Raw genomic sequence first — 26,562 nt, 5'->3', positions numbered from 1 at the left:
GCCTATGGGGAAGGGAAAAAATAAAAGATCTTGACTATATCCCACATTCTCAAAGAAACTAGGAAACAACTTAAACACTGGTGGTTTCTACATAAATTGCTCTGACAAGGGGGAATTTTAATCAACTCCCTCCCTCCCCCCAATGAAAAGCTGTCAAATCCCATCTGATTTAAATTTTCCTTCAGCCAGTAGCCACAGCAGTTAAAAGGCAGATATACCTGTTTTGAGCGCCAAGTCCAGCTTAGCATAGGAACCGCTTCCACCCTCTTAGACTTCAGTTCTGTAAGTAACCTGACAGCTTGCTGTTTTCCATCGTATTATTTAACAACTTCTCTGCCTGGTTTTGACTACTAGAGAATTTATCAGAGGACATCCAATTTGTTGGGAATGAGATGGCTGAAGTTCTTAGCCCTACGAAGCCTAATTTATCAAATATAAATTAGTTCTTTGATTCTCAAAGAAACAGGAGAAAGATTCCACGTATCGTTTAGAAAAATGGGTTGTTTCTCCTCATTTCCTTTCCTCCTCTCAGGCTGAACGTCCAGTGGAATCATACACGGTCAGTGAGTTCACTATCAGCTAAGTCTCGTGCCTAGAGAAGTTCTATGGGAGCAGAGGGCTGACACATGTATTTATTGAGCCACTTTTCCAGATTAACTGTCATAAGTTCTTTCATACTGCTCATATGTAAATGTAGAAATGTTTACTTTTAGAGTAAAAGACCAGGCTCCCTATGTGACATGACTATAATGTAAGGAAAGTAATTTTCACAAGTGTCTTGTACAAATGGACTTGCTAGTGCCGCAGTCTGGGTGAGACAGGGCTTCGAGTAGGCAATTTTATAACGGCCGAGCGGCCCCTCTGTACTGTCACTGTGTTACATTAACAACATGTATTTGCTTGTTTTGCATATAAATATTTAGTGCATTAAAAACACTGAGACTTTTTTCTTTCTTTTTATTTTATTTTATTACATTTGGACCTTTAAGAAACATATACCATCAGATATACCACTATTTAGTAAAAATCTATTCTAGTTTTTGGGAAGCATACGTGTCACAAACCATCTCGCTTCTAGTCTCTAAGACTTCACTAAGTTTATCAAAAAGGTAGGCTCTGACCTATGGGATCCTGAGCCTTGAGGTTTTGAATGTTTTGATTATTGTAAAACAATTTCAAGTGGTTGAACCTAATTCCCAGCTGTTTTTCTTCTAGAATGGGCCAATCATTTTGAAGTTATATACTCTCTTGTAAGAATATTCAATTCCTTAAGCTTTGTGATCTACTCTGTCTTTGGAAAACTTGATAAAAAAGTAAATTTTTTTCTGTACAATAAGGATGAATTTACCAGAACATATCCAATATTAATTATAACAAAAAGCAGGACAGGGTTTATGTGCCATGTTCGCCTTAATGATACTTCATACGCTAGTAACTACTCCATGGCGACTACATCTCGATCACTACGATCCAAGAGTAGCTGTAGGTACACTCAACACTTTAACACAACTCTTGGTTATCTGACACTGATTACAAATAAAGAAGGGTAAGTGAACAAACGTATACTCATACATGATTACGTTTTCAAGAAGCTACTCTTTGTGGAAGTCAACAGGAAAGGGAACTTTCAGGAAGCTTTGATGGGACTGAGAAGATTTAAAGCTATGGCTTTGGTAAGCACCCCAGTGAGCTGTAGGAAGGCATTTGTAAGAGTAGATTCTGCAGCATCAAAGGATGATTTTCCAAAAGAGGTGGGCATTTTCTCAATTAATTTAAATTCTGAGGCTTTTAGCAGGTAAGGGCTAGAAACAAGATCTAAAGAGAACCATCATCACAACCACTTAAGAAAGGTGACTACGCCATTTGGCTCATGATGCTATATGGTCCAAAAGCTTTTGGTGGTGTGATATGGACAAGAAAAATATTAGCACACAAACCACATAACACCATTAAAACTCAAAAACAATTTTTCATTTAAAAAAGGATTTAGAATACATAAAACAAGGCAACATTTATTCTTTTTTCTCATCTTCTGGTATGGGATCTGTTGGTGGCTCCTCCACTGTTGCACTGTTGCTCTCCGAGCCAGTGTTACTATCACTGGTCCCTTCCTCTGCCATACTGTCCACCCCCTCCTGTCCACTCTCCTTGTCCTCAGGAGTAGACGTGCCTTCTTCACCATTCTGTTGATTTTCCGTCGTTTCTTCAAGGTGTGTCTCCTCTGTAATCAAACATTTGTCACTGTTAGTGCTAAGACAAAAATTTACTCTTCTAAAGTCGAGAGCTCCACTGTCGAACACGGTAGCCGCTAACCACCCGTGGCTATTAAGCACATAAAATGAGCTAGCGTGACCAAGAAACTTTTAGCATGTTTGGAACAATTTGGGGTTTAAAAATCTACTTTTCAACTATAAATTTATGAAATCTAAATAAAGGCCAAGTATTTCTGATGAAAATTTAGCTTCCAAATTTAGATGTGCTATAAGTATAAAATACACATCAGATTCTGAAGACTTTATGAAAAAAGAATGTAAGAAATACTTCAAAAAATGCTGATTACAGGTACACGGGATATAAAGTACAGCATGCAGAATACAGTCAATGCTATAACAATGTATGGTGTCAGGTGGGTATTAGACTTCTCAGGGGGGATCATTTCATAAATTATATAAATGTCTAAGCACTATGCTATATACTGGAAGTTAATATAAAATAATACTGAATGTCAACTGTAATTGAAAAAAGTTGGTTACTTGTTGAAATGATATTATTTAGGATATGCCAGGTTAATTAAATATATTATTAAAGTTAATCTCACTTGTTTTGCTTTACTTTTAAAAATATCATTAGAAAATTTATAGTATTTGTTTCTATTGGACAGTGCTGTTGTGGAGTGCTTTGGGTTTAATGAAAAGTGCATGTGGAAATGATACAAGGTTGATATTTTAGGTACCTTGTTAATAGTCATGTTGGGCTATTTTCTGTAAGAAATTAAGAGCATGAGGCTTTTGCTTTAATAGGTTCAATTTTCTTCAGTTTTTTTCCCTTAGGCTAGAAGGATAAAAATCCAAGTAAAGACCTAAAGGCATGTTCTATTCATAGATGATAAAACAGAGCAAAGGACAGAGTGTTCTGTTTAGTTGCAAAATGAGCAAAGAACCATACCACACTCTGGTTCTCAAATTCTTGCATTAACCACAAAAATGTGCTCATGCTCAAATTTTGTTAAAAAACATGTTCACACAAAACAGAAAAAAGCTCAAATAATGAAACTTAAAATCTGACTATCTGAAATGTTAATCTGCTGAATTATATTTTGTAGAAATATCTGGTAACAATATCTATATTCCATTAAATGTTTTCCAGATGTCAATCAGAAGTTGTCAGTTGAGTACTAAGTATGATTACTACCTTCCTGCTTCTTGCGATGGTGTCAGTTGAGTACTAGTATGATTAGTACCTTCCCACTTCTTGCAGTGGTCCAGGAAACTTTTGCTTGGGTTTCCCATAATACTTTTGCTTAGTCCTGCTTACATAGTGCACCGGTCAGGGACAAAGCTGTAAGGTAATTTTAAAATTCCAAATAATAATCAATTTACTCAGTATTTTATGTAAGTTTTGCATGTTATTTTTTTGCCTTGAGAAATGCTTTTAATCAGAAAATTGAGTATACTCAGAAGTAAGAATTTTTCTAGGATGGGTCAACAAAGTTTTCTGTAAAGACTAGGGAGGAAATATTTTAGGTTTTGTGGGCCAGGTAGTCTCTGTTGCAACCACTCAACTATACTATTGTGGCCCTAAAGCAGCCATAGACAGTATGTAAACAAATGGGTATGGCTGTGTTCCAATAAAACTTTATTTAAAAATCAGGTGGCAGGCAAGATTTGGCCCTGTCCTAGGACACCAAAAATGATTCACCTTAAGAGCAATGACCACATCTTATTTAAACAATTTTAGCAACAAAGATTAAAATACAGAGTGCCAATAATATGTCAAGTCCACTACTGAATGATTTCATGTACTTTTTTATTTATCCTTTGGAACTCACTCTCTGTGGCAGGTGCTGGAATACTTAGAAATGAGGGAACTGAGATTAAATAACTACCCAAAGTCATAGTGTAGCAAGTGAGGAAGCAGCGTTAGGCCCAGATCTGACTCCAGGGCCTCTGTCCTTAACCATTACACCATCACACTTTCTATTCCCAAACCGGGAATGACACGGCTCAATCTGGTGAAATGACCGAGATCTCAAAGAGCAAGACTAGAGATAACACACCACTGCTGTTTTGCACCGACAACACATTCAGTGAATCTACTAGAAGAGATTAAGATGTGGAAAGAAATGGGTAGGTCACACAAAGAATAACTGGAGGCACAAGTCAGAGTAGCCTTTGAAAAGCACTGAGGCAGAGGCAGGGAAATTACAGTGCTGTAAACCGGCGGGCGGGATGCTACCTGTCTCCACGGGCGCGCTCTCCTCCGCCTTCTTCTCCTCGGCTCTGCCGGCTGCCTGCTCCTCCTCAGGGACGGTGCTGCTCTGGCTGCGCTCAGCCTGCTCTGCTGCCTCCTTCTCCCTTTCCTCCTGCCTTTTGCGAGCCTGTTCCTCTGCCTGTGCAATTTCAGCGGCAATTTTTTCCATGTCCACTTCTATTTTTAAACTGCATAACTAGTGAGAAAAAAAATAACTCTCTTAGTGAACCAGAAAAATTACTTCAAAACTGAGTTTTCTTGGCTATAAATGATATGAATATGGGATAAAAACATGGTTCTAGGTCTTCTCTGAGATCTGGTGTCTACAGGAGAAGAAAGCTGCTCTGGAAGCCATGTAACAGCAAATACTACAAAACAGTTGGCAAGGCAATGCTGAAAGTAGTGGATTATATGCAAAGCATCCATTTTACATTTCAGGCTACCAGACACTAGATTTACCTGTTTTAATACAAAATGCAAACTGAACTACATCTAATAAAGACATTTGATGAATAAATCTCAATAAAATGAAAATAACTCATGATTGCATGAGAGTTTAAATTAAAACATCAGAGGATTCTAGCAGCTACAGTCCTAGAAATGTGTGCATATTATATATTTTAAACCTATTACAATTGTGCCAGAAAATGGGAATAATTTTAAAAGCAAAGATCTACTGGTTATAGTGACACTAACCCTGTTTGAAAGTGAACACTATTCAACAAAAGCAGTATTTTGGAAAAAAAGAATGAGAAATAAAAGTAACAGACTCAGTGATAAAAGTATAGTTAACACAGTAAATTGATACCCTTTTAAGTTCATTGTTAAATGAATCTGTGCTTTCCAGGAATTTCCTCTTCTTTTCCTGGTGTCGCTCCTCTATTTGAAGAAGTTCAGCTTCTAGTTTTCGCTGTAAGACACATGATCAGGTAATATGGTTGCTTTATAAAGCAACTATTACTGTATTACTTTCTCTAAAGCAAAGGTCAAATAGAAAAGTCTCATTTTTTAATAGTTCACACTTTCTTATACTGTAACAGATGTTTTGAATTCTTAATTTAAACCACTTATTACACAAATGTGTCTAGCTAAGATTAAAAAAAGTAAAATGTAGCATAGAGGAATCACTACGACTAATAAGTATGTGATATTAAATACTGTTTCAGGCCTGAGCAATTTTGGAAAAAATATTGAATAAAGCAGTAAAAGGTAGATAGGATGTCTCAAAATTCTTAATGGATATACTTTCCATTACAAGGCTCTACGCTACAGTTTTAATGATAAACATATTAAATCTCTGGGAAAAGTCCACTCCCTCAAGCCTTTTTCCTGAATCAGGAACAGGTTAGGTTGAACACAGAGCTATTCAATAGGCACAGTGATGCATTATAGAGAACCAGGTCACCTGGGATCTGTGGCATAGACCCACGTTATTATAACAAATGTTTTATGACTTTACCTGATGAACCATTAAGGACTGGACCTGTCGTTTGAGGACTTGCATTCTAGCTGTTGTGACAACTGACCGAACGTCTGGCACCACACTCTCACTAAGGATTTCACTGATGAGGCGGTGGTTTCTCTGGAAACGGGCGGTGGCTGTATGCTTCATTGAAAAGCCATCATCATAATCTGGAATAAACGAGATGTTGTGGAAATTAGGTCACCAGTAACCATAAACAGGAGAGTGTAACAATGTACACACTTAATTACCAAGGAGCCATGGCTCTCCCAAGTGCGTCTAAAGGGCATCATGGGAACACTGGGGCAGTCATTTACTAAAAACCACACAGGACATGCTGTGTTCATTGGCCAAGGTCCTGGATTTCTCATAAAATCTTTAAGAGATGATATGTGTCTGAGGAGGATCTGGATGAAACACAAGTGGGATATAACCACGTGTCTTTTAGCCTGGGAATATGAAGGTTGCATATGATGGCAAAATGAAAATTCTGCCCAATGTTTCACTCTCTTGATAGTAATTTAAGGCATTTACAACTGATGACAACATATGAACCAGGTGGTGTCTCTGTCACCAGAGAACTTTAATATTAAAGTAATGAAAATGCTCACTGCAGAGAAAACATTATCTCTAGCAATATTCAGTTTCCCAGACCAGCACATACATTTTATTTTATTTATTTATATCTTTATCGCCCAGCTGGGCACAACATACATTTTAGTAGATTAAAATACCACTAAGGCCCTAAAGCAATTTTACAGGAAAAAAACAAATTTTACTTCTAATTTTTATCAATTTACAGTTACAGTTGTCAGTGTGTAAAGGTACTATGTTGTTTGCATCCACTCAAATTCATATACAGTATGGATCTGGTATATATGTTTATTTTTAGTAGCTATGCAAGAGTGTTTCCTTAATCTTAACCTTTGCTTTATCGCCTCCAGTTTTTGACATATCTACTGACAACCTGTACTATTATTTACTTACTATTATTTAAATTAACTCACTAAAAAAAAAAGAACTTCTCTTAAATAGTATGCATTAAAAGAAAAGTTCCTCTCTCAACCACTAAACACCTTAGTGTCCCATCAGAGGTGGAGGGACCACACTGCAGAAAACTCTGCTAGAGGCCAGAACTGAGCTGCTCGGTCATAGTTCAACACCTCCCTTATCATGTGGTGCTTAAGTAGTTCCTAAAACTCTTATCATCATAAACAGCACCACTATAAACTGTTGTGCAAATCACTTTTTTGTTTGTTTTTTTTTTGAGTAACTTCTTTAGGATATATACTTCTGAAATTAAATTTGCTGGAATAAAAGATGCCATTTAAAAAAAGTCCTGTGACTTTACTGTTTAAAGAGGTTTTCACATTCACATTTATGATTACAGATGGTACATTAATGCTACCTCTATCTAAGTTATCTTTTTTTGTTTCTTTCATTTACATGGCTCCAGTACTGCCCAATGGTAGGGGCTTGTCTTACTTTACACTTTGGTTGTCTGGCTTTTTTTTTTTTGGGTGGAGGGGAAGGGTGGGCTTCTATTTTCTATTTCACCAGTTATTCACTTTATCTCATGAATATTCTCTCTAAAATGTCATTTAAAAAAAGCCTTCACTGCCCAGCCGGGCCTGGCTCCGCGGTTGAGCATCGACCTGGGATTCAGGCGATCGGGGTTCCATTCCCGGTCAGGGCACATGCCCAGGTTGCGGGCTGCAGCCGATCAATGACTCTCATCATTGATGTTTCTATCTCTCTCTCTCCCTCCCCTTTCCTCTCTCTGAAATCAATAAAGATATATTTAAAAAAAAAAAAAAAAAAAAAAAAAGCCTTCACTGTCTTGTGAGAATAACTGAGTATGTCTTGTAGGAGTTTTAATAGTCTTCTTTGTTAAAGAAGTTAGCAGCTGTTGCACTCATGGACATGTTGCCTTTCTCTTGGTTTTATGTACATTTCCACCTCTCAAGTCTTTTTTCTACTCAGTTCTGAGGGATAAAGTCCAAGGTCTAAAGTCATTCTTATCCTGGCATCTTAATTACTACCTGTTCTTTCTTACTAGCAGCTTTAAGATCCTATCTTAAACTTAAGACACATAATGAGAAGAAGTTTGAGAAGCAGAGAAAAGGAACCCCTTTTAAAGATTGTTCCTGCCTGGCCGGTGTGGCTCAGCAGTTGAGCATCGACCTATTATCCAGGAGATCGAGGTTCAATTCCGGTCAGGGCACATACCCAAATTGTTGACTTGATCCCCAGTAGGGGGAGTGCAGGGGGCAAATGATCAATGACTCTCATCATTGATGTTTCTCTCTCTCCCCCCTTCTCCCTTCCTCTCCCTGAAATAAAACATTAAAAAAAAAAAAAAAAATTTGTTCCTGAGTAATCCCTTCAATCAATCTCAATGTACACCCTGTTAACTTTCACCTACTGAAAACGATTTTCTACTTATGGCTTCTACATTACTTGTGTCATCTTATACTGAGCCCCATCCTTCCAATTACTTGTAGACTGGACATTCTACTTTTTTCAGTTCTGCAAGCTTTTCTTGCATTAATTGTTAAATTTGGGTAATTAAGGTCTGTGTATGCTAGTGTGTCTTTAGCACTGCTGATTCTGCTTAACACTTGATAGTTTCTACTCCACAAGCTATTCATTATACTTATTCTATTCTGTATTTATGAGAATATTTGCCATTCTTTTAAAGTAGCATTTTTGTTTTTCTTTCCTTTTCAGTGTATCAGTTTATTAATATCTTTAGGTGGTATTACTATTCCCTCTCTCAAGGGTGCACCTTCTTTAAAGTTCTTACAAGCTTTTCCTTTGTTACCATTACTTTAAAATTATTCTGATGTTTTTGTTGCTCGTAGCTAGAGCTTCCAACCTTTTCCATATCACAGCAGCATGCAGAGAAAACATTAGTTGTACAGCATGCTTATATGTGGATGAATATGCTCACAGCTGCAGGTAGATAGCTCTGGGGCTCCTTGCAGACCCTAACTGGCTGCACACGACCAGGGATGCACTCTGTAGACCTGCAGACTATTCATTAAATGTCAATGAGGAAGCTGTTATTTGTGTGTGAGTATAAAATTTGTATACCCTCATGAGTGTTATTATGAACTACATTTATAAATTCTAGTTGGATTTCTCAATTAACTGGAAAGAAATTTCATAGTGCTGATTTCCACTCATTAACTTGCTCTCTTAAGAGTCCTTAATTCAGAATTTAGGTAACCAATAAGAAAACAAAATATATAACTAGAAGGCATTTAACTTTTTAAAAGCAGTTGAGGCAAAACTGATTATGGCTCAAAAACCTTTCAGACATTTTGAGGACAAAGATTTGGATAAACAATAATCAGTTTATGCTATTTTCTGCACTAAAAAGGATATTTCTTTCTCTTGTGGAAAATTCACATACAAATCTTACTAAAAATAATCAAAATAATGAAATGGCACTTAAGTTATGCTTTGTTTTCCATTTAGGGCAGGAAGTAAAAACTTAAAAAGACTTGTCATAGTCTACTTCTCAGAGAAAGCATGCCCCCCGCCCCCCCACCGTTTTTACCATCTGGATCTTCTGCAGGCTGAATACTCATGTAAGGCTCGCCTTTCTCCATGCGAGACTGCCTCTGTCGACTTTCTTCCTCTAAAGCAGCTTCTGCACGACTTTTTGCATTTATGTAAGCAAGGTATGCGGGGGAATTATGGTAGGCCTTCATAGATTCATTGTACTCTATCTGAAATTCAAATGTTTTCAGTTTTATAGTTAACATTTTGCAGGTTATAATGATACCTCTATAATCTCATAGGAATATCAAAAGACACCATCATTATCTCCTTCTTACAGATAAGGATTCTGAAGCCTAGAGAAATTCTGCGACTTGACTCAGGCAGACAAAGCCGCAGGCAGCCTCTGCTGTCTGGCTAGATCTTCCGCTTCTCCTCGAGACAGTAAGCAAACACTACGCCTTTCCCATATGCCCATCCGCTGCACCCCCACTCTACCTTTTCTGCTTCGTATTCGTTTAAATACTCTTGTTTTTCTTCATCAGTGAGATCTCGCCACATGCCACCAATGATCTTGCCAATCTCCCACAACTTTAGGTCAGGGTTGGAAGCCTTTACCTGGTCCCAGACCTTAGAAAGGAAACATGAAATTTCAGTATTAATGCCCCAAACTACAGACTTTTAAAAATACTTTTTAAGAAGAACATTTTAAAACATAAACAAAAGCAGAGGGAACAGAATCAAGTCTATATGTTCTCATTAGCCTGCTTAACAATTATCAACGGCTGGCCAATCTCATTTCACCTACAGTCTGATGCATTGCTTTAAGGCAGACCTCAGACATCTCCAATCGTTACAGATACTTAAAATAAGCTAACTCATAACATAGTCTACGTCTAAGGGTTCACAGAATTTAGAAGTGGTTAATCTACATAACACAATACAATGTATCATCAAATACACATACAATTATGACCAAAAATTAAAAAATTTCTAACTAGTGATGGAAATAGCTAAATGCTCTGGTCTTTAATAAAGATACTGGCTGTATGTTATTTTAAGAGTAATGTAGGTTCATTATACACACAAAAAGAGAGAAAATTCAAGGTAGTCTAAAGAAAATAAAAATGATCATAAGCTTACTACTTAGACATAAGCACGTCTTTTGGCTTTTTTCTTCGTTCAAACTAACATGTAGTTGCTATTATTTTTATAAAAATAAGATACTAATACATGCAGTCTTATATTCCTTTTTTCACTTAACATTCTCCTCATGTCATTAAATATTCTCCAAAAGACTAACCAACATTGGCTATATAACAATGTCTTAAGGATTTTAAGAGTTTATTTAATTATGTTCTTGTTGGATTTTACCCCTGGAATTTTAAAATCCAAACTAATTTCTTTAAAAACTGCAATTCTTTATCCTTTCCTCTGACTACACACAGAAAAGCTGGCTAAGCCGATCTGAAATCTGATGGAAAGCAAAGCAGCAAAGGTGGGTAGTCCCCACTCCTTCCTGGCTCCTTGGCACCTACCTTTCTGCTGTACCTCATGTAGGGCATCAGCGGCTTATCTGGTGGCTTTGGGGGTTTTGGAATCGTAATACCAGAGGATGCCTACAAAAGAGTTAAATGCATTCATTACTCAGCTGTAAGAAGTTCACCAGCAAAATGAAAGAGAGTGGCTTAAAAAAATTCTAATGCGCCTTTCTTCTACTCGTCCATGGATACAAGAGTCTTATATTTTCTCCACTGAAAATAGCTATCACTGCAAATTCAGAAATGTTCACATCAAAAGAAAATGAAGAAAACAACTTTAAGCACATAATTTAAAAATATTTTACATAGTAGTTTATTGCTACTGCTTTGACAACCTGGCTGTAAGAACAAATAAATTATTACATAACAATCCACATGTTGAAATACATGGTTATATATCAAATGTCCCACATTTAGGACATTACCTGGCACTCTTTTATTTTGCTTAATTTACCATTACACATACAGTCAACACTTGATTATCTGCACCAGAATCTGAACTCTTTCAGCACTCAGCCATACTCACACTGTCTATAGGGCACTTTGTATCTATTTGTACCATTTCAGAATGCACCCTTACATAAATAACATCACCGTCACAAAAACTACTTCCTAGGTTCAAAAACAGGTAACAAGAAACCTTATCTCATTTACCACAACTAGAGATTTAATTTTTCTTCAGGTTCTATGCCTATATCTAATGGTTTTCTATAAAGGAGGTCAAGAAGTGTGAACTAAAGTCATGCCTTTTTTATCCTTAGTCCTAGTAACAGTGGAGGGGCAAACAAGCTTACCAGGAACAGAGAAATGGCAGACATGGGCCATTATAGTGTATCAAGAAACTCCATTTGATTAAAATACTTCAGTTTTGTAGGGAAAACACAGAAAGAAAAACAGAAGAAAAAGGGGAGGAGGGGAGACTGAAAACATTTTTTATTAAAAAAAAAAAAAAAAACAGGTAAAGAAAAAAGTGGGTTAAAGAAGAAAAAGAAAGATAAGAGATCGGTTCTTTCTATGGGCTAGTATCTAGGAAAGAGATACCAGATTACTTCTAGTGGGCACTCCACAGAATTCCAACACAAGGATGCCCACTGCTGAACTTAGTCTCACCTTAATGTATGTGACTGCATTTGCTCAAGGACCCAGAATAAAACCATGGCTGAATTTTTTATTTTCCGCTAACTTCTGGAAGACCCCCAATACAGATTCTCCCATGTCAGGCAGGGGTGAATTAGAGTGCTGACTTCGCTCTAATTATCAAGACAGAGACTGGCAAATCCTTGTAAGAAAACTAAAGTGACATTTTGTTCCCTTGCTCTTCTGTTGTTACTGTGATAAAAACCTCAGGGAAAACTCCTCCATTCTGGGCTGGGACCCCAATCATAACCTTATTGTTCATGCACAGGCTCAGAGATTAGCATGTCTGCACCCCATTCCACTGCTCCCACACAATGCCTGCTTCCACTGTGCAGGTCTCCCTTCATCCCTATATACTTCTCAATAACTCTGCTTCTTCATACACAACGTCATTAGAAAGCACTTCATCTCTGAAGCAGTATTTCTTCTCTCCTCACTCCTCACATGCATCCTTACACACCTCATGCTGGTGTCAATGCAGACAGACCCTGCTTTTAGCCAGTAGTGGACAATGCAGGGAGGTGAGCCACAGGGGCTGGAAACTGTCAACAGTTGCGGTATGAAGAGGAAGGGAAGCTGTCTCAGGGCCTGGAGTTCTTTCAAGGAGCAGGTGGGTAGGGAGGAATTCCTACAAGGCTAGCCTTATGTCATGAAATCAGAGCAAGACACAAAGAAGTCTGATTACTCATACATGAATTAGGAAGCATTTCCAACTCATATCCAACACAAATCTCAAGAATTTCATGAAGTAGGTTACAAATAAAATTGGAATTGTGCCAATAACTGAAGTTGGTAGGTCACTGTTAACCACTTTTGAAAAAAGAGGTAAAAAATTCTAAAATGTCTATGCTTGAATATGTTGAATTAAAACACTTAAAAGACAAATTATAGTAATATTTGCTCTTGGCTATTTTTCAAAGAATTGCATTTTATAACATTAATAGATTTGCCTATTATTTCTCTTCCTTCCTCTCCAATAAAGGTACCCAAATCACCCACATATTGAGGTTCTATTTTCATTACATTGACTAGTCAATTTACAAATGCAAACAAAACAAAACCCAAAATAACAACAAAGTTAGATTCTAGCTGATTTTGAGGATACTAAAGATTTGTATCATTAAACAACTCTATCATCTACTATCTTAGACATCTTTCTAAACTGTCTAAATGCTTTTGGAGGGCACATTTCCTTTTTTTTAGCTACTTCTTTCCTTGCTGTTATCAGGAAACCTATCTCTAGCAGCAACTCTCCCTCTTTCCAATTTTCTGCTTCTAACTGGCAGTGAGTTGGGGGGAAAACAAGTAATTATGCTTGTTAAAACTGTGCTTACATAAGAGTAAGGTCCTGGGAACCTCACACAAATGAAGTCCATGATTTTGTGAAATTTATTTTGGTTACTCAAGCGTGTTGTTTCTTCCCAATTCTCAGCTGTTTCTCTGGTAGGATCTCATTTAAGGGTTTTTTTCTGGGATAGAAATTCCACTAAAGTACAGAAATAAGCTGTTTTAAACATTTATCTCAGTCTGTTTTCACATTGTACTTAAGAGAATGAAGACCTGACCAGGAGTGATTTCCATCTCACAGCTATCACAAGCACTCCAAAAGGTTTCAACATGCTAGATAAGTTATTGTCTGACAACTACTCAAGTGTACTGGGATCAACAGGAAAACCAGACTTTCTGTAGAGCCTACAGGGAGCTACTTCATAGGGTTTCACAGAATCATTCCATCAAATCAGACTTAAGGTGATTTGCAGACAATAATACCAAGCAGGAGCCCTCCACCCCCCAAACCAGCCAAAGTAATACGTAATTACGGTCACCTTAAAACAGAACACTTTCATAATGGTCAAAATCAGATCTACTGAGTCCTAACATGGCTTAAATTAGATATATAAAAATGGTAGTGTAAAACTTTAGGCATAATTAATTTTCTTAGAGAATGATTCAATGACCTAAGACAGAGGTCACTAAAAGTTGAAGGGGCTGGAATTAACACAGGCTAAAAGCCTCCATATTTCCTAGGCCTTTCAGGTTAAGTCTAAACAGCAGTTTAATACTTTAATCTGATATTGAGAGGACAGTAATACAAAGAAAACCACCACAAGGAACCCAAACACCAAGTTTTCCACACCCTACAACCCTCTTATCCAAATCTACCCTGAAGCTAGTGCCCACTCGAAATGCTGGCTCCAACATTCCCAAGAAGGAATGGGGAGAAACAGATAACTGACCGAGGCTCCAAGACAGAGTGCACTTTCTTTTTCCTAATAAGTCTCCATTAAATGATTTCACTTAGTTCACATAACAGAGAATTCTCAGAGATACATCCAAATTAAGAACAAAATGCTTACACAAACCGAAATACAAATGATTCTAGTATTACAGTTACCACCATTTCTATTCCATTGACATAGATAATCAAGAGCTGACTGTATAGAGCAATTAAAATGTAATCATTTTTGTTTACTGCTCATGAGTAATTTTCTGCATTAACATGAATGGTCCAAAATTGATTCTGTTCCTTGTTTAAATTAAAATGTTCTTTATCATTTGATAACTTTGCAACCCATTACATTCCTGAAACAACACATTTAGGCCAGGGAAAAACATGTACCGATGCACATAAAAATTGTATGCATTGTGAAATGCATACACACACACTTTGTCAGAATTCTTTTCAGATACCGTGAAAAAAGCATGGCACATAAAACTTGACATGCTTATGAAGTACAAATTATGCAGAAACAATGAAAATTTTAGACACAAACAAAACCTATCAAGCTAAGTAATATGCTTACCAAGAGAGTTCGGTAGTCACACGCTTTCGGCTCTAGCCTGACTACAGGGTGAGAGGGCTTTCCGAGGTCACATTAATTGAATTGCTTATGAACATAGCAAATGAAAACCAGGTATTGGGAGTTTACAGTCATCCGGGTTGTAGAGATTCTCACCAATACCATATCCCAATGTACGCAGGTATTTGGCTTTTGGATTAATTTTATTTATTTTTTGTAAATCACTTGTATAGTTATTTGTTTCTTTGGTACCTAAACTTCCTTGGAATTTAAGATGATTCTAAAATAAAAAGTATATCACCCAATTTTGATTATCTTAGTTTATCATTTATTTTACTTTTATATTTATTTTTTCTTAGATTGCTCAGTTAAATGAAACATCTTCAGAAGTCATATCCCTTATACTGAGGATTATAAGCATACTTCTAGTTGTGAATACCTAGTTGGGTACTTCAAATTAATTTCATTCCACTTTCATTCTGTAATTCTTTGATGTGACACAAGTCTTTTTCTCTTTTTAACTGAAGACAAGTGAATCTCAGTTAGAAGGTCAACTATTAAATCCAAAAGACAAATAATTATGTGTAGCAATTCAAACTGATAGGCCAGCCAAAAAGCAGGTCTGTAAGCCCAGTCTTTACTAAGAAACTGAGTTATTGAATCTAATGCCAATTACCTGAAATGAAAGATAATGCTCATCACAACGAGGGTATTTTAACCAGAAGAAATTCTAGGTTTGTCTACACATTGTATAAGCATTAAGTGCCCAAGGTTTTATCTCTACCAACCACCAAAAAGAATGAAGTTTTTTTCTTCTATAAACATATCCAGATCTCACTATATATAGTTCAGTGTAAGATCGTACAACAAATGTTTAAGATAGTCCAAAAGCCAGGTTAAAAATTTTTTTTAATGGCTGTGCTGGTGATTCACAAGGACCTAACTCTGAAGGCATTTCTGGTCAATTCCAGTTGTTTGCCGGATGCTGTAATAGTTGATTCTCCTACCGTGACCCGGCTGTTGGTGCCGGGGTTCCCTCCCAGCCTGTAGTTGTTGTAGGCGAGATGACTGTATGGATTGTATCCCACAAACCCTGGTGTGCTGGGCATTTGCTGATGGAAACAAATGAGACAAAAACACGAATGAGAAATGAGCTCAAACGAGGAAAACACAGAAATGAAAAATGATCTGCATATGGCATGCAAAAGCAACCTGAATTTAAACAAGCAATGATGTGTTGGAGTTGCTCTTTTTCCTTCACTGAGAAACCAGTCTGCAAGTGGGTTTTTTCTCTCTTTTTCCCTTTCTCTCTCTTTGCAAGGGCCAGTGGTGTTTGTGTGAGTTTGAATGTGTGTGCTTGCATTTTTGGGATAAGCAATACAGTGAAGTGTCTCAAACATTCAGGATTACTTTATGGTCAATAGTATGACATAACAACTTAGCAATATATGCTTGAGAGGAAAGCTTGAAATGTGATAAACTAGAAGTCTGAAAACACTTTACATGCAAAACAAAACATGATTTATTTGACAGTTATGTGGATGCTGCCGATGTATTTATCTACTAAAAACAAAAACAAGAAATGGACTTCTTTCAAAGACAGTTTTAAATCATTTTATATAATGTGAGAAATGAGGAGACTCAAATCAGGAAGTCAGAAGTTGTCAATAGAAAAGAACATATGTGGGATTCAATGGATGTCACATACATGATTTCAAAACAAAGACTTGTAAGAAATGCATGGATTTCATTCTGGGGTACTGTCTGATCTTTTTAACCCAGTCATCCTTTTATAGGCTTTCTCTTCCGCCTCTTCTTTGATCCATCTTCCATAGGTCAATCATGAACAATTTCTGCATTTGGTTAAGGGGAACTACTTTTCCAGTTGACAGGCTTGAACTCTCTTTTTTAAAAAAATCTAGTTTCCTGATAGCTCTAGCCCTTTCAAAACACAACTACTCGTTGCAACAACAGAATTCTTGGCTTTTGTGAATTATGTGTTGATGTGATTACAAATGGGCTCTTATAATAGCACTGCCCTTATGGTTAATACAATGACATCCAATGTTCATGAGAATCAAAGTATAATGCATAAAAAGAATGTAGCAAAGGGAGAATAAAAGTAGAGTATTTTCCCTAATGAAATTCAATCAAAACAAGTGATAGTAATTTCATTTTAACATGCAATTAATAACATCAGTCCTGAATTGTATGATGCAAAATACACTTAACACATTCCAACTAAACTATAACCATTATAAAATAAACACAATTTTCTAAAACATGCCGCTGCACATATGTTGCACATATCCTTAGTCTCCGAAAGATATTCAAGCATTTGATACTGTTTAGGAGAAGAGAACTGATCAATTTCTAGTCTATATAGTTATAGAAGACGCAAATTGAGCTTATTTCAGTAGGCAAAGCACAGATGAAGTACCAAAGGCACGAAAGGAGTGTATATTACTTAGAGTGGTACACCTGGGGGCTGGAGGTGGTAGTGGTGGTGGTGATGATTGTGATGGTGGTGGTAGAAATAATGGAAAGAAAGGAAGGAGATAACTCATTGAATAGCCACTCTGTTGGATGTCCTAATCCTTAGTCTTCTGTATTTTATGTGTCAATGTGAAACTATAATGGTACAGAAATAGGACTAAAGAAAGGCAAAAAAAGTCCCTTTCAACATTTGAGAAGTCATAGGCGGACACTTGGTTCTGGAGCTATTTCTATTTCAAAAAATCAAGTGTGTCTTCCAGATACTATACACTACCTGAGGCAGTACTTTTATCAAAATGACGCCTTCAAAGGTTGCATAAACAATGAGAATCACTGTTCAACACTGAGGCAATAATGTATGAAAATTAAGTAGGGGAGCTAAAAAAAATTCAAACTAAAACATGACAATTATACCATTTCCAAAAATGAAGTACATGGTTAGCTCTCTGAAGTCAGGAATCTCAACTGTTCAACTCCACCCGTATAGCCACTAGCAGAGGGCCAAGGAGATGGTCATAAGAAATGTTCTTTGATTTAAGGAAGAAAACAAAGCAAACACAGGACTTTAAGATCTACTGGAAGTAGCTTTAGAGACTATATGTTCTATAAATTGAACTGAGGACATGTGATACAATATCTCTTTTTAAAAACATCTTACTGAAGAAAACCAAATTGTTGATAAACATAACTAAAACATTTATCTAAGGGTTAGTAATTAGGAATAGTTATCTAGTGGAGAAAACAAAATTACACAAGGACCTAATTAGTAAACTAGCTTGAAATTTAGGGGGTAGGGAGTCTGGAAGGAGGGCTAACAGCTGTTAAAGAAATGCTTTTGTAGGATATGGTCAATGTTAACAGTGTTTTGTTTTGTTTTAAATAAAAAACAACAAGGAATCTATTTCAGCAAGGCCTGAAAAGTTATTGTTAAATTTGTTATATAGATTGGACAATTATTTGACATGCTGACCAAGCTGGGTCAGAACTTGCTGGGTGAAAAAAACAGTTCACAACTATTATTTAGACACCTTGAAACATATCAAATTCCAAATCAATAAAATATGGAGTGGAATAAAATTCAATAGCAGGATCTGACCCACAGATAATAAAATCCTTACTTGAACAGCTTGAAAATAAAGATTTACGATGAGTGTTATTATAGAACTGGAAGCTTTATTGTTTAATATGAAAATTATATATAGACAAGGAGAGAAAAATGTAACCAGTTTAAGGTTAGGTTTGAAAATGATAAATGCCAGAATGAGCATTCATTCAATATCAACTTGAAAGACTCTTAATAAGAGATTAATAAGAGAGAAGTGTTAGAAGTTGTCAGCTATTTTCCCATTTAAAAAAAACAAAACTGAGCACAGGAGGTTGGCCTTTCAGCAGTATGTTTCTTTAAATGTTGGGGATGGTTCAAGGTAAGATACAAAGAGTTATTTTATTTAGTAGGAAGTGCTTTTTTTTTAAGCTGAATTTTTCATCCTGTTGCTGTGATGATTGAGTGACCCTTCCTGGAAGACATCTGGGTTTTTGTATCAAGGCCAGACTTGGCTATTACATTAACAAGAAAATTAAAACTTACTGTTGCAGGAGCTGGGGTGGGAGGTGGGGCATAAGATGGTCTTTCTGTTTGAAAGAAAATAAATAACTTCTTGTAAACAACTGAGATATAATACTATGCAACAAAACTACCAATGGTCCTGTTTTGAAGAAAAAAAAAAGAGAGTATTTTGGAATTCCCATTTGCTAGGGCATTAGTCTCTTATTTATATAGATTGATAAATATAAAAAAATGAAACTTACTTGACATTTTGGAAGATTAAGTTCTCAGTTCCTTAAGAATGAATCTGAGACACTAAAATAAAAAAAAAGGAAAAAAAGAAAAAAAAAGAGAATCAAAACTCAGCAAGCATGAGAGAATGTTTTCCTAAAGAATAGGGTAGTTTAATTGGTATTTCTTAGTAAAATTACATTATCTTCTAGTAACCAAGCCTTTTGCATATAACTAGTTCTTTAGGTCATTCGGTTGATCAGAATTAAATGACTAAATCAAATTACTGGGGATATTAGAATATTAGACATGTACTTTGAAGTTTTTTATGGTACTGAGCCACCTCTTGTATGTAAAACATTTTGCTGATGCCATGTACCCATTTAATCAGACCAATAAAAATATGTGATGTATTATTAGGGCCCACACTAAGGAGGCCTACAGATACTGACAGCTCCCAGATCAGCAGCAGCTCTCCCTTCCTTTCCACAAAACAACCTCTATTAAAATGGAGCAGCATTTTATTCCTGGAGGCAGTGCAAAAGGTAATTGGCATGCGAATGAGCTTTATATTCTCTCCTAGTGGTAAATAGTTCTATAATTGTTGGGAATAAATTTTGAGACCCTACCTAAAAAACTCTCATTAACCCTTCATAGGCCATTGCAAAATATACCTCCTTAGTGGAGTTTTCTTGATAAATTACGTGGGCATAATTGCTTCCTCACCTGTATTCCTACTCAATTTACACAGACCTATGATATTGTGTATTATATCACATACCTGTTAATATGGCTAGATTGTGTATTGCCTGGAAACAGGACCACTTAATTCATTATCGTAATCCCAGTACCTAGCTCAATCCTTAATAAGTTTTGCCCTAATATTACCAGCTCGTGACACAATCATACACACGAGCTTGTTCCTGACATCAATATACATCACACACAGTGCAAACAAAGAGACATTCATTTTTCAGAAAAAAGGCAAATAACGTCTATGACTACTGGAGTACTTCCATACGATGTTATATGAAACAACCATGATTTTTCTTTGCTCCTATTCTGCATGTTAGTGGAATTCCCCGGAGCATGAGGAGTTAAGAGGCCTGGTGTGGAAAGAAATACTGTAGTTTATTTTCTCAATGGCCTAAACTGGGTCTCTCTCTCTTTAAGGAACAGGCAGAAACCACTGCCTCTGGTGCCAATTTCCTTCCTGCTCACTTTCAGGGAGCTGTCAACATTCAGTAGGCCTTGCTGTGGGGACCCAGACAATAACTGCCACAAGGCCCCGGTATACATCACTCATTGTTAATTCTTTTAAATGATTGCTCTCCTTGGCTATACCATAAATTCCAACAGCCGGCTTGTATATTTGTCCACCGTTGGATCCATCCCCACTGCCTGACATAAAACACCAGCCAAGTATTTGCTCAATAACTTATACAGGACAGACTGACTGTTTACAGTATTTCGTCTTTCTACTCACAACTACCAGCAAGATATGTACCGCTACTTCCATTTTACAGAGGAAAAAAGGGAGTCTCCGTGGGTTTAAGTAACTTGTCTAAAAACACACAGCCAGGAAATGCCAGGGATGGGTTTCAAACCCAGGCCAAACTGTTCCAGAGCTTTCGCTCTTCACTGTAAGCCGCACCGTGAGCCCTCAGGGCGCTGCCTGAACCAAAGGGAAACCACCTTCCGGCCGGGGTGATGACCACGGGCCAGGTTCGCCCCAAGGGCTTCCCCTGAGGTCGTTTCCTTTGGGTTTGTTGTGGAGGATGCACGTTACCAGCAACCCCACGACAGCGGGGCATGCACAGCTGCTCTGAGCAATTCCGCGGGGTCAGTGCAAGGGGCGAGGGTAGCCGCCGAGGACGGAAACCAGCTGGGACTCCCTCCCAACCCTCGCTCCGCTAGGCCTCAGGGAGGCCGCCAGCAGCGCCCAGCTCTGGCCCCGCGGCCAGGCCTGGCCCCCCGCAAACCCCGGGGCCTCGGAGTCCAGCCGAGCCGGGACACCACGACTCGCCATCCTCCCGCCCCGGCACAGCCCCGTCGGAAACACTCACCCGCGGGCAGAAAAGGCGCCCGCAGCTCCGGCCTCGCTTCCCTTTGTCCCGCGCACGCCCCGCCCCTCGCGCTCGGAGCTTCCGCACTCGCACTTTCAACACTCTTCTTAAATTCTGTCCGGGCGCCACCCGACCGGCTTTGGGGAAATAAACCTCCCGCTGAGAACGCGTGACGCTCCGTGCAGTCAAGGATTTTTTTCAGGCCCTATACGTTCCTCAGAGCTGCCCGAATCGGGGTACTGTTCCCGCCGGGCGCCGATTCGTCACGGCGGAGGGGGCGGAGGGGGCCGAGCAGCCGGAGAGGCCCGGGTTCCGCGACCGAAAGGGGCCGGGCGGCGGCGGGCGGCGGCAGGCGAAGCGGCGGCAGGTGCGAGGCTGTGCCGAGGAAGGTGGGAGCCGCGGCCTCGGCTCCACACGCGCGCGGCCGGAAGACGGCGGGAGTCACCCGGGCGCAAGGCCCCGGAACCACTGTGGCCGCGGGGGCCGCGCGCCGCTCGGACCAGGCTCCGGTCGCGCGCGCCCCACGCTTTTCTTTTCCGGGCTTTTTCTTTCCTCTTCCTCCGTGAGGGCGAGTGAGTGCGTGAGCCGGCGGAGGGCGGAGGCGCGGGGCTTCGGCCCCCGCGGGCGCCGCTCAGGGCTTCCTGCCCGAACGACACAGGCGGGCTTTTTCAGGTTTTCCAAGGTCGAGTCTGGGGCAGCTGCCACTGGTTTCCGAGCCAAGGCCGGGCGGTGTTACCCAGCCCTGGCCTTGGTTGGGTGCCCCTGGTCTCTGCCCAGCCTTAGCGTGGCTCACTGGCTTCCCACCGCCGGGCACGCCCTGGCCCCCACTTTCGGGTTAAACTCATCTGTCCTTTTGGATCCAACGTCTCTGTGATCCGCCCCGCCCGCCCCCCGCAATAATCCTTCCTCTCGACGGCATGGTTCTTTGACATCCTTGCTGTAGCCTGTACCTGATCCATTGTATCCGAGTGTGTCTGTCGCCTGCTGTGCACTGCGAGGGTCTTGAAAGCAAATGTGCGGTCATCTGCATTGGTCATCTTCGCATTGCCATTGTCTACTAAGGGCCTGACCCATTGTTAGAGGCTCAGTAACTGTGTATGGAGAGGGCCTTCTGGTCCAGGGCTCTTTCCATTAAGTCAGGAGTATGTCGCTTTGCCAGTTAGTAGCCCCTGACCTGAATGTGTAAACATCTGGCGGATGCTGTGGGCCACTGCGGAGGGAGAAGCAAGGGATGGGCTCAATGGCCTGTAATTACTTCAAAACAGTGTTGACATTTAGAGAGACTGATTGAATTATTGGGCTGCTCTTAGCCACCATCTGGGGTGTGCCAGCAGAGGCCAGGGCATCTCTAGACCTCGGTAAAGCTTGGGACAAGTGACACTCTGTCCAAGTCTTCCACCTCCTATATTTTTAGAGGCATGAATAGAGATTAGTGAAACTGAAGAGCATATTGAAGGGAAAGACAAGAGGTCATCAGATGATAACAAGCAACCTTTTTTTTTTTTTAAATATCTTTATTGATTTCAGAGAGAGGAAAGGAGAGGGAGAGAGAGATAGAAACATCAATGACGAGAGAGTCAATGACCGAGCTCACAACCTGCGCATGTACCCTGACGGGGAATCAAACCCCAATCGCCTGGATCCTAGGTCGAGCTCAACCGGTGAGCCATGCCCGTCCAGGTGATAACAAGCAATCTTGAATGGTGCTTGAAATAATGTACATGAAACTGCTTTTTTTTTTTTTTTAAAAAAAACACACACACCAACAATATAAAAACATCAGAGACATAAAGGATGGATATAAGATACACGCAGGCTTTGGCAGAGACTCCAGTATGTACCTTCTTTCTCTAGCCTCATCCAGAACAAGGAAAAACCTGAGTCCCTGGACACCTGGTAGTCCATGAATAGGCTCTAGGAAGTTTATGAACCTTTAAACTGTAAACATTTATGTGACTTTCCCCCCCGGGATAAAGGGTTAGTAGTTTAACAGATTTTCAAAGAAGTCTGTGACTCAAGAAAGATTTTGAACCAACCCCTGAGCCATACAGTTTGTCGCATGTTCTAATGAAGCTTTTTAAAATGATTTTTTTCTTTTCTTAAAATAGGGAAAGGGAGAACAGAACTCGCCTGAGTTGGCAAGTTGTAACTGTAGGCCAGCTCTGCCCGGGATGCCTCCTGGTTTGGGGTTTATTAGAACATAGCCAAGTCCATTTATTTACATGTTATTTATAGCTTCTTTCAGCTACAAAGGCAGAGTCGTATAGTTGCTACAGGGATGGTACGACCCATGGTCTAGGCTCTTAAGTGCGTGAGGGAAACGAAAAGGCTGTATTGATTTGTACATATACCTCATTTCAAAATGTTTATATGTAGTATGTCCATGAATATTGGTAATCTGTGTATATATGCCATAACTTGTCAACACAGAACTAAATTCTGCCCTGTGTACAAACGTTTTAATTTTTTTTTATTTCATATGTTGATAATTTGAGTAATGTGTCTACCCATATTACTTAACTAAAGTTTAATTTTGGCCCATGTACCATAATGTTTCTGTTTGAAACTTTTAAATTAATTTAGGCATTTTTGACTCTAGAGAACATTATTGTGCTTTAAAAACGATCGTGGTGGAACTGCTCAAATTGGGTAACTTACTGGGAAAGAATAACTCTTCTGGGAACAAATAAAGAATTTAAAAATTCTCATTCCCTGTTGTGTTTTAAACTATTGCTTAATCATTGTCAGCTATAATTATCCTCACAAATTCTTCTCTCCCAATGACAATTTCATCCAAATAGTACTGTGTGTTTGAGTAGTGCTTTGCCAAATATTTTTACATTTATATTATTTGAAGCAACTCTATGAGGTAGGCATTATTACCAAGTATTACTTTTCCCTTCATTTTCTTTTACTTTTTAAATTTATCTTTATTGTTGAGAGTATTACAGGTATACCATTCCCCCCCCCAACTGACCTCCTCTACTTCCCTCCCACCCCCTTCCCATGCCTTCAGCCTGTTATTAACTGTGTCCATGGGTTATACATATAACTTCTTTGGTTAATCTCTTCCCACCCTCCACTCCCCTTCCCTCTTTCCTCTGAAATATGATCGTCTGTTGCATGCGTCAATGTCTGTGGATCTATTTAGTTCGTCAGATTCTTTTGTTCATTAGCTTCTTCTTAAAGAAGACCCTTCAACATTTTCTGTAGTGCTTGTTTGGTGGTGATGAACTCCTTTAGCTTTTCCTTGTCTGAGAAGCTCTTTATTTGACCTTCAATTCTAAATGATAGCTTTGCTGGGTAGAGCAATCTTGGTTGTAGTTCCATGTTTTTCATCACTTTGAATATTTCTTGCCACTCCCTTCTGGCCTGCAAAGTTTCTGTTGAGAAATCAGCTGACAGTTGTATGGGTGCTCCCTTATAGGTAACTAACTGCTTCTCTCTTGCTGCTTTTAAGATTCTCTCTTTGTCTTTAACCTTTGGCATTTTAATTATGATGTGTCTTGCTGTGGGCCTCTTTGGGTTCCTCTTCTTTGGGACCCTCTGTGCTTCCTGGACTTGTAAATTGGTTTTTTTTCCCCAGGTAGGGGAAGTTTTCTGTCATTATTTTTTCAAATAGGTTTTCAATTTCTTGGTCTCGTTCTTCCCCTTCTGGTATCCCAATAATATGAATGTTGGGCCTCTTGAAGTTGTCCCAGGGGCTCCTTACGCTATTTTCATATTTCTGGATTCTTTTTTCTTTTTGCTCTTCTGGTTGGGTGGTTTTTGTTTCCTCATGTTCCAAATTGCTGATTTGATTCTCAGCGTCCTCTACTCCGCTGTTGATTCCCTATAAATTATTCTTCATTTCAGTTCCTGTAGCCTTCATTTCAAATTGGTACTTTATTATGTTATCGATTTTCTCAGTTATTTCCCTAACAGTCTGCTTAAACGTCCTTATAACCAAAATTCTGAACTCTCTATCTGTTAGCTTGCTTGGATCTATTTCATTTAGTTCCTCTTCTAGAGATTTCTTCTGTTCTTTCCTTTGTGACATCTTTCTTTGCCTCCACATTTTGACTGCTTTCAGGTGTTTGTTTCTATGTAGTAGGTAGAGCTGCTATGTCTCCTGGAATTGGTAGAGTGGCTTTGTGTAGTAGGTGTCCTGTAAGGACCAGTGGCTCAGCCTCCCCAGTCACCTGAGCTGGGCCTTCTAGGTGCTCCCCTGTGTGGGCTGTGTGCTCTGTTCTGTTGTAGTTGAGCCTTGGTTGCTGTTGGTGTCTCTGGGAGGAACTGACCCCCAGGCCAATCAGCTGTGAGGACCAGCTGCAACTACAGAGAGCTTCTGTGCTGGAGACACCCTTATGGATCAGGATTTACTTCAGTGGAGCTTTGGTGTTCACCAAGTGCACCCCTTGAGTCACTTGTGGATGTGGTAGGGTTGTAGTCCAGCGTGGTAGAGTCTGATCACCAGGTGCACTGTCTCTGGGGCCTCCCGGGAGGTGCAAAGTCAGCCTGTGCCAGTGCCTTGCCCAGGGCACCCAGCATGAGCTACACAGCAAACCGTAGTTGGCTGCTACTTGTGCTGGGCTTGGAGGTGCCCAGGAGAGGCCAAGCTATGAGCCAGTGCAGGGTGCCGCTAGTGCCAGGCCTGGGGCCACTTATCAAGCCGTATGGGGCAGCTGCTGCTTGTTTGAGAGATTTTAGGAAAGTCCTAATCATGAGGCTTGAGATGCCAGTTGCACAGAAAAGCCCCTGGAAATGGCCTGGATGACCTGCAGGTGGGGAGGGGCGGGGCCTCCAGGATCATGGGCGGGGCCAAAGGTGTGATGCGCTGGCAATTCAAACATGGCGCCTGCCTGCTGGCTGTGTGCGGGGAGGACTCGCCAAAGGGGCAACGGCCTCTGCCAGCCCTTCTGCCTGGGAGGAAGCCGTCCCTCCAGCTCTCGCCCTGATCCAGGCAGGTTAGTTCCTCCCCGAGTGTCCCAGGTCCTTTCAGGCTGCTGCCCAGCGCTGGGCTCAGAGGGAGCGCGTCTGAGTGAGTCCGTGCCAGGCCCTTTGAGAGGAGCTCCCGCAGCCTCCGCGACCCTCAGGGACAGGCCCCGCTGGTTTCACAGCCCGGAGTTGTGGGGACGTCCCTTCCCGGCCCTGGAGCCCTGGGCTGGGGGCCTGCTGTGGGGCTGGGACCCCTCGCTCCTCCGGGAAACCTCCGCCGCCGAGATTCCCTTCTAGTTTCAACCGGGGCACCGCGTGTGGGCCCGCAGCACATCTTTGTGATTCAGCCCCGATCCGCCCGCGTCTCCGCCCCTCCTACCGTCTTGGT

The 26,562-nt window shown here is 39.8% G+C and overlaps 1 protein-coding gene and 1 long non-coding RNA gene across 2 annotated transcripts in view; one reads left to right on the top strand and one right to left on the bottom strand.

The window, feature by feature from the left end:
• Window positions 1–943: 943 nt before the first annotated feature.
• On the bottom strand, window positions 944–21,582 carry SMARCE1 (SWI/SNF related BAF chromatin remodeling complex subunit E1). The gene is made up of 11 exons (XM_016215092.2): window positions 21,258–21,582; window positions 19,224–19,275; window positions 19,003–19,046; window positions 15,926–16,030; window positions 10,978–11,058; window positions 9,938–10,069; window positions 9,498–9,669; window positions 5,930–6,102; window positions 5,279–5,380; window positions 4,456–4,666; window positions 944–2,221 (listed from the first exon to the last, which is right to left on the bottom strand). Exons 2-11 carry the CDS (start codon window positions 19,228–19,230, stop codon window positions 2,013–2,015), a joined length of 1,236 nt encoding a protein of 411 aa, XP_016070578.2. The 5' UTR covers window positions 19,231–19,275; window positions 21,258–21,582; the 3' UTR covers window positions 944–2,012.
• Window positions 21,583–26,086: 4,504 nt separating this feature from the next.
• Window positions 26,087–26,562, top strand: part of LOC148091265 (uncharacterized) — a 54,598-nt gene continuing 54,122 nt past the window's right edge. Inside the window, exon 1 of the long non-coding RNA XR_015715868.1 lies at window positions 26,087–26,203. This is a non-coding gene — a long non-coding RNA (uncharacterized LOC148091265). The remainder of the gene's footprint in view (window positions 26,204–26,562) is intronic.

The sequence above is a fragment of the Miniopterus natalensis genome, chromosome 17 (genome assembly GCF_054644295.1).
Source record: "Miniopterus natalensis isolate mMinNat1 chromosome 17, mMinNat1.hap1, whole genome shotgun sequence".
NCBI lineage: Eukaryota > Metazoa > Chordata > Mammalia > Chiroptera > Miniopteridae > Miniopterus > Miniopterus natalensis.
Note: the sequence above shows the minus strand (reverse complement) of the source record. Positions and strands in the feature narration are given on the sequence as shown.

Coding starts and splice junctions, on each gene's coding strand:
- SMARCE1 (XM_016215092.2), bottom strand. Junction 6,103..9,497: donor GCCTGCAGAAGATCCAGATG/GTAAAAACGGTG, acceptor CGTTTATTCCAG/ATTATGATGATGGCTTTTCA. Junction 4,667..5,278: donor TTAACAATGAACTTAAAAGG/GTATCAATTTAC, acceptor TTTTCTCACTAG/TTATGCAGTTTAAAAATAGA.